Here is an 8,609-nt window from a genome sequence, read left to right as displayed (position 1 = left end):
GTTTGTTTTTATCTTTTTTAAATGCAATTTAATCCTAGCTGTGTTTAAGTCCAACTTGTCGATTAAGTGTGTCTTCCTCTAAGCTGTTTTTTGAAATTTCTATTAAACAAATGAAATCTCATGACAGATTTGGTATCTGAATGTGATTAATGCCATTCTAGCACAGGGTCACTGACAACACCTTAACCTCACACACACACTCACAAGTTTAGAAATCACACCTTAAACCTCACACACACTCAAGTTTAAAAATCACACCTTAAACCTCACCCACACAGTCATACGTACAGTAAACATTACTCACACTCACACACACACACACACACACAGTATACATTACTCACACATAGGTCAGAAAAATCACACAAAAGTTCAACAAAAGTGAAACAGGTGTTTTAGAAAGACATAACTTTATTAGACTTTACCTAACGTGTGTGTATATGTGTGTACAAGTACGTACGTACACACACACACACACACACACACTCCTCTTCAGAGATGGAAAGTCATATGACTGATGTGTGTGTGAACCTAGATGAGTTGTGACTGCTGGGAATGAATCTCTCTCTCTGACACACACACACAAAACACACAGAAGTAGACACTTGGCAGACAGGTTCATGTACGTGCACACACACACACACACACCAGATGTTAACACATTCAGACTCATGCATACATAATATTCTCCCTCACACACATACACACACTGCACCAGTAAAATGTCTCGTGTTCATTACTGTATATGACTGCAGTGTGCCATCAGAGCCCAACGTTTAGTTTAGGAGTACCTACGTATTTTACACACACAGACACACACAGCTGTTCCAGCTGCACAGACGTGTTCCTTTATATGCGTTTGGTTTCTATGTGATCCCCTTATGGTGGAAAAGCCCTAATGGAGAGGACACTGTCCACACACACACCTGGCAGTACATACTCTAACACACACACACACACACACACACACACACACACACACACACACACTCTCTCCCAGCCTCACACATACCATCTTCCCTTTAAAACTGAGGCAGAACTTTCTTAAAGCAGTAGCCTCTGAACACACACACACACACACACACCCTCCTCCAACACGTTCTCATGAATATGCATAGAATTATGTTTGTATAAAGTTACAAAAACATTAATAAATTATCAGACAGCTCACACACACACACACACAGTTTTCTCTTATGCTCAGCAGTCTTCGCTCAACCATACACACACATATACACACACACACACACACTTTTCCCTTATGCTCAGCAGTCTTCGCTCAACCATACACACACATACACACACTTTTCCCTTATGCTCAGCAGTCTTCGCTCAAAGTTTGCATAGTGTGGAGAAGGCAGAGCATGTGGTCTCCAGACACACACCCTCAATGATATGAGCCAATCAGAGCCCTCTCTGTCCTTCCGCGGCGTCAGAACCACGCCCCGGTCCAGCAAACCCAAACGGAACGCAATGCGGAACCCTCAGAAGACCCAGCTGACGGGAACCCACTGGGGTTCAGAACTGAGGCGTTCCACCGCCGCCTGCAGAGCGTCGAAGGCCCGGTCCAAGTTGTCGTTGACGATGGTGAGGTCAAAGTAGTGGCTGTATGCACGGCGGATCCGAGAACTCTCGTCCACCGTCTTCTTCAGATCCGTTTCCTGGGGGGGCGGGGGACAGGAAAAGACACATCCATTGCTCTTTAGAATGCAGAATATGGTAATAAATTATGGTTATTACGACGCCAAAGTGACTTACAGTATTAGTGGAAAGTAATAGTTTCAAATAAAGTTGAACATTAAGCATTATAGTAATGGTTGCTCAAGGGCCTTGCTCAAGGGCACTTCAGCCGTTCCTACTGGTTGGGGTTCGAACCGGCAACCCTCCAGTTACAAGTCTGAAGCCCTAACCAGTAGACCACGGCTGCCCCGTTAACTAGTAGCCAGTTTTATTTTCTGACTCCGTAATTTCACGGCACCATCATAGAGTTGAATTTACTACTTTTTACTACCTCCACAATATTTTTTACTACCAACACGACATCAAGCAGCAGCCCTTTTTTTTTTTTTTTTTTTGGGGGTATGCAAAGCACCACTTACTATAAAGGTATACATCATAAACATTAGGTACACTAACAATTTCTAATTGTGATCATTAAGTTGTCATTGTCAACGACAATGTTTTTTTGTAGTGTCGAGTTGAGTTTCAGTTGTCCTTACCTTAACCCGAGCCCTTGAGTTATCCTAACCATAGCCCTTAGCCCTAATAAGGTGAATAATAACCTTGGCACTTCTTAAAAACAAATGACACTTAAAAACCAAACATGTGTGGTGAAAAACACCACTGACTGGGGTCTGTTGCCGATAGGAAATTATAGATTTTGGTTAATTTTCATGGATTCAAATGCCAATATTATAGGCTAAATTATAAGCAAAATACTAAACATTGACTGTGGAATCAAGTAGGTTACAGATGCTGTAGATGCTTTCAAATTTAACATGGTTTAAACCAGTGGTTCTCAACCTTTTCCCCCCTGCGACCCAAATTTGAATATACCAACTCAATTGCGACCCAATAGCAAATTAACAGCACTCATTCATCAAGCCAATAATTAGACATTTTGTTTTAGAAAAAAAATATGATTACACATTCGAACATTTAATAGCCTAATGACTACACATTGGGATTCTGTTTTACTATTAGTAGGCCTATCAATAAACAATAACGTGATGGACTATGTTAGGCTATCAATTTCTCAATGAGAGATCTGGGGCTGTCTCCCTTTCATAAGTCTATCAAAATGTCGGGTGATTGAAGACCGTGCGATCCGAAGATCATGTTCGACATTCAGTTTGTTTCTGTACTTGTTCTTTAGAAAAAGAAAAACAAAATCCGAATTCAGTCCGCGACCCTTTCAGAACATCATGCGACCAAAATTTGGGTCGCGACCCAAAGGTTGAGAAACGCTGGTTTAAACTCATATGTTGCAGTATAAGTTTTCTGTCACTGCAATAAAACTAGCCTATTTGAAATATTTTGTAGGCCTGCTGTTTATGGAGCTAAATTTGTCTCAATAATATTCACATTTAAGCATTCAATAGCCTATGTAAACTTGAACAGTCAGTTAAATTGTTCTCATAAAAGGAACAGCTATGGAGCTAAATTTGTCTCAATAATATTTGTATATGCGCAGAGAGAGGGGGATCCACAAATATTTTTTGATTTGCATGTGTGTTTTGATATCTACAAATAAAAAAAATCATATTTGTAACTCGTATATTGATTTTTACAAATATAGATGTGCATTTGTAAATAAAATGGCATTTGTAAAACCGAAAATTTCATTTGTGAAATGTGATTCTGCATTTCTGGATCACCAGCACACGCATTCATCGCTTTCCAAAGTTACGTGTTCTTGAGACGTTCTTCACATGAAGTCACACAAATCCACACGTAAATAGGCCTACTTTCACAAAGAAATCGCAATCCAGTAGATGGCGACATCCACAAATATTTCTTGACTTCAATTTGTGTTTTGACATCATATTTGTAACTTGTAAATTGGTTTTCACAATTGTAGATGTGTATTTGTAAATGAAATGGCATTTGTAAAACTGAAAATTGCCTTTGTGAAATCTAATTTTGCATTTGTGGATCACCAGCACACACAGTTTTCGTTTTCGCATTTGTGGATCAGCATTTGTGGATCACGTATTTTTGAGACAAACTTTGCGGCAGAGAAGCCACTCAGATCCACAAGTAGCCTGCTGACACTTTCTAATCCAGTAGATGGCAGTGTTGTTCTATGGGACTCATAACCAAAAGATTCTTTGCTCAAATGCCATTTCATTTACAAATACACATCTACAATTGTGAAAACCAATTTACAAGTTACAAATATGTTTTTTTTTATTTGTGGATGTCAAAACACGGATTGAGATTTCTTTGTGAAAGTAGGCCTATTTACGTGTGGATTTGTGTGACTTTCATGTGAAGAACGTCTCAAAAACACGTAACTTTGGAAAGCGATGAATGTGTGTGCTGGTGATCCACAAATGCAGAATCACATTTCACAAATGAAATTTTCGGTTTTACAAATGCCATTTTATTTACAAATGCACATCTATATTTGTAAAAAATCAATATACGAGTTACAAATATCAGTGTTTCCCCTAGAAAATTTTTCAGCAGCGGTACTGTTGATCGTAGGACCCCCCCCCCCAAAAAGAAAGAAAATGTTGAAAAAATGACTCCTTAAATGGTGACTTCTGGTGGATTTTTTCAGATTGAGTGTTACAAATTATGACATAACCATCAAGACAAGCATTTACAAAGCATGATTATTGCAGTCCTTGAACAGGATTATTCATGTTTTTCTTTCACCTTTTTCATTTACATTATTAGTAATTAGCCACTGTACAACTGTACACTGTAGGCCACTGTACAAACTATTACTAATTAGAATTATTTATGATGCATTCAAAAATAATTGATGTCCTATTTTTTTTTAATTAACTTTTGCACAGCACTGTATAAACTATATAGACTTCTCTTTCATGTCATTACACTGTATTGATGCTATTGAGTGCCTGTCACTTTAAGGGTGTGACGGCCAGTGGGGCTTGCTTGATTCTCACGGTTTTAAGCTAATTTAGTAGCGTTGTTGTGCATGGTGCATAAGAATATGTGGATGAAATGAATTATGTTTTCCATGTCATTTGGTAAAATAAATGCTCAAAAAGCTTTGGTGAGCTCTACAGGAATTACAAACTATCTCCAGTTGTAAATGGTTGCGTATCCTATTACTCAAATTCAATTAAACCCACCAATAGGCTAGCTAGACCTTAGTTTCACAGCCTAGGTATTTTAGCAACACAGGGCTTAAAAGCATTGCCTGTATCACAAACAAAAACGAAGCAATGCGTGGAATTTATCTGGGAATAGGCTACTGAAGGTAGGGGGGAGCTACCTCGCTGGCGTGTTTAATTTGGTTCCTTGGTTAACATAATGTAGGCTACGTTTTTTTGCACAAAATTGCATCTGCTAATAAACTTAAACATAAACACAAACAAGCATGATCTGTGGAATCCCTGACTGCGCCTTCAACGTTAGCCTACTATTATTTGTTGACATCAAACCTGAACGAACGGCAGCTGTTCCTGAAGTTCACTTGCATGTTTTTTTTTTTTTAATTAGCCAACTTTTTTTGCAGTGGCGCTTGAATTCCAAGAGCGGCGCTGCGCCGCTGATGAATACATTGTAGGGGAAACACTGAATATGATTTTTTTATTTGTAGATATCAAAACACACATGCAAATCAAGAAATATTTGTGGATCCCCCTCTCTCTGCGCATATACAAATATTATTGAGACAAATTTAGCTCCATAGCTGTTCCTTTTATGAGGTTCTTCACACAGTTGTCATCTAAATGCAGTGTTTTGTAGGCTATTCAAAGCATTTCATGTTCATCACTCAGTTGTGGTGTGGGCCTATGTCTTGAGTGATCGCTGTCCCTTGAAATGTCTGGGACTTTAAATTACGTTTTAAAGGAAACTAACCACTCGGTGAGTTGCAGTTTTGAAAACGAACGTTAAGGGTTGTTTTAGGACATGTTTGTGCATGCCTGTTGCAGCCACTCTGAAGCAGTAAAGGCGATTCAAAACGAGTCAGAAAAGTCGAGACAGGACCAATTGTCAAAAATTCGGTGCAACTCTAGTTCATCCAAAACAAACCAGAAAAGGGACTCAAAGTGCTAAATACCGGAATTTTCCTTTAACTCTATGCTGTTTTATTGATGGACAGCGCAGTCTTTGATTCAGTTTTTCTACTGTTTTAATAAATGACACACGCACTTGCGTGGTTAAAGTAAGGAATTGTTTTCACTCGTTTTCTTGCAATTCCCACGTATCATTAGATACTAGGTGTAGGTTACATTAAAACAAATGTTGTCGGTTACCATGTCAGTGACTAGTTTGAACTTTGTTACTGATGGGCTTAGATGGAATAATTTCATTATTGTACGGTTCTGGATGATCACAGTCAGATGGCAGCGCCACCGTCAGCTGAACGAATGCTTACACACTAGTCAAGTCCACAGTTGTTAAAACTTCCAGCTGAAGTAGCCTAGTGCGAACTGAGAGAGCCTAACGGAGTGAGTGTAGCCTATATTTTCTTAGCTGCTATCAGAGTGATAGGCTAGCCTACATCTACCGCTTATACATAAATAGTATCAGATGAGTGACAGAAGCACCGGACATTTGACCAGCAGGCCCATATGATAAACGCTGCTCTGGTTCCTCTGGTAGCCTGCGGTAGGGCCTAGATGACGTGAAAAAAGCGAGTCGCCAAAAAGCATCCCTGCATCCCCCACCCCTAAAAAACTCTTCAGATCTGCACGATTCATATAAGTCGCCCAAACTAACGTGAAGGAGGCGCCAAAAAGTGCGCTGTTTGCATCCCTGTAATATCAACTGAGGCAAAAGGGCGAAAATGTTGTTGGTGTCGCTGATAGGCTGTCAACTACGGAACTCTACACAGTTTACTTCTACGTCATTGCTATCAACTCCTACTCACTCAGGTCCTGTTAGCACAGATATTTTTCAATTAGGCTAGATAAAACAAATATTAAGCGAAAAGAAAAATTTACTACCAAGTCAAATTGCGTTTGTTACCTTTTACTACCTTTCAAGGGCCTTCATTTTGGTAGATTCTTTTTACTACCACGCGGGCATACTGTTATCAGGCGAGTGACAGAAGCACTTTATGCTCCACTGCCATCCAGTAGGCTAATATCGCACTCTCCTCAACCTGGATGTATATATAGTATAAGTATATATACTCTTTTGATCCCGTGAGGGAAATTTGGTCTCTGCATTTATCCCAACCCGTGAATTAGTGAAACACACTCAGCACACAGTGAACACACAGTGAGGTGAAGCACACACTAATCCCTGCGCAGTGAGCTGCCTGCAACAACAGCGGCGCTTGGGGAGCAGTGAGGGGTTAGGTGCCTTGCTCAAGGGCACTTCAGCCGTGCCTACTGGTCGGGGTTCGAACCGGCAACCCTCCGGTTAAAAGTCCGAAGCGCTAACCAGTAGGCCACAGCTGCCCTTTGATGTAGATGTCTTCTCTTCCTACAAGAACATGCAGCCAAGTCCCGCCCTACTCTGCTTTTGATTGGCTAAACACATTTGTTAGGTTGAAAGCAAGAGCTGCCATTGGTAGGTGAACTCAGAGCGATATCTCGAACAACGAAAATGATGACCCTCGTCTATGATGATTTCCTTTTTTTTTTTTCCCTAAGGAAATGTTCCTCACAGCCGCGACACGACGGTATGGTGCCGGAATACTTTAAGCCCTGTGTCCACCACAGCGTTGTGCATGGCCCTGAGAGTGTGTGTGTATGTGTGTGTGTGTACCGTGAGCTGTTTACTGATGATTCCTGCGTCCACCACAGCCTTGTGCATGGCCCTGAGAGTGAGTGAGTGTGTGTGTGTGTGTGTGTGTGTGTGTGTGTGTGTGTGTGTGTGTGTGTGTGTGTGCGCGCGTACCGTGAGCTGTTTACTGGTGATTCCTGCGTCCACCACAGCCTTGTGCATGGCCCTGAGTGTGTCCAGTTGAGGAGCCGCGATGAACACCACAAATGGCATGAACTCTGCTGTCTTCAGTACCTTCAGAGCCTATACACACACACAAAGGAAATGATCAGCTCGATCATCGGTTGCATGAACTCTTACACAGACACATACACACTTAAAAAAATATGAGTGTATGTGCTTGTGCAGTCTCTCTCTCTCACACACAAACACACCTGTGGGTTGACGTCGAGGATACAGGTGCGTCCGGTGTTGACCACCTGGTGGATGGACTGGATCTTGGTTCCATACAGGTTGCCATCGTACTCGCCGTGTTCCAGGTAGCGTCCGCCCTTGATGTCCTGTTCCATCTCCGGCCGGTTCACGAAGCAGTATGATTGGCCGTCGCTCTCCTCGCCCCGGGGCGGCCGTGATGTAACTATGGAGACCGTGGGGTCATGGGGTCAATATATGGAGAGAACATGTCCAACGTAACGGAGAAGGTGAGCTGCTGGATTTGTGCCTGTGATTGGCTCTTGTGTGTCCATCTGAAGCACCCTATTTGTCAGTCTAACGCTTGAATCAAAATTTACATTTGAAAATGTGTTTGTCAACTTTTCACTTGAGAGATGTGCTTTCATCAGGTAATACACATTAAAAGCTTGAGATGTAGCTGAACTAGCATGGGCGTCGAGTATTGGCATATTTTCTGAACTAGCATGAGTAGAGTATTAGCATATATTCTGAAGTAGCATGAGCGTAGAGTATTGGCATATATTCTGAACTAGCTTTGGCGTAGAGTATTAGCACATATTCTGAACTAGCATGAGCGTAGCGTATTGGCATATGTTCTGAACTAGCGTGAACATAGCGTATTTGTAAAAATGTATTTTTTAAATCTATTGGCAGTATTTTCTGATTTATGGAATAACTAAAAGAGATATCTAAAATTCCCTGAGTAAAATACTTTTCATCTAATATGTCAACACAATGAAAAAGTCATTTTGAACCTGGCTTCATCTAATGTTTTTTTT

General features: G+C 40.9%; 1 protein-coding gene across 1 annotated transcript in view; it reads right to left on the bottom strand.

Annotated features, from left to right (window-relative positions):
* Positions 1 to 391: 391 nt before the first annotated feature.
* The window catches only part of pals2a (protein associated with LIN7 2, MAGUK p55 family member a), a 29,714-nt gene continuing 21,496 nt past the window's right edge, over positions 392 to 8,609 (bottom strand). Inside the window, exons 11-13 of the mRNA XM_048261927.1 lie at positions 7,812 to 8,014; positions 7,552 to 7,680; positions 392 to 1,661 (exon numbers count right to left, since the gene is read on the bottom strand). Of these exons, the coding sequence (XP_048117884.1) occupies positions 1,485 to 1,661; positions 7,552 to 7,680; positions 7,812 to 8,014 (509 nt within the window). The 3' untranslated portion in view covers positions 392 to 1,484. The remainder of the gene's footprint in view (positions 1,662 to 7,551; positions 7,681 to 7,811; positions 8,015 to 8,609) is intronic.

Source organism: Alosa alosa, chromosome 13 (genome assembly GCF_017589495.1).
Source record: "Alosa alosa isolate M-15738 ecotype Scorff River chromosome 13, AALO_Geno_1.1, whole genome shotgun sequence".
NCBI lineage: Eukaryota > Metazoa > Chordata > Actinopteri > Clupeiformes > Clupeidae > Alosa > Alosa alosa.
Note: the sequence above shows the minus strand (reverse complement) of the source record. Positions and strands in the feature narration are given on the sequence as shown.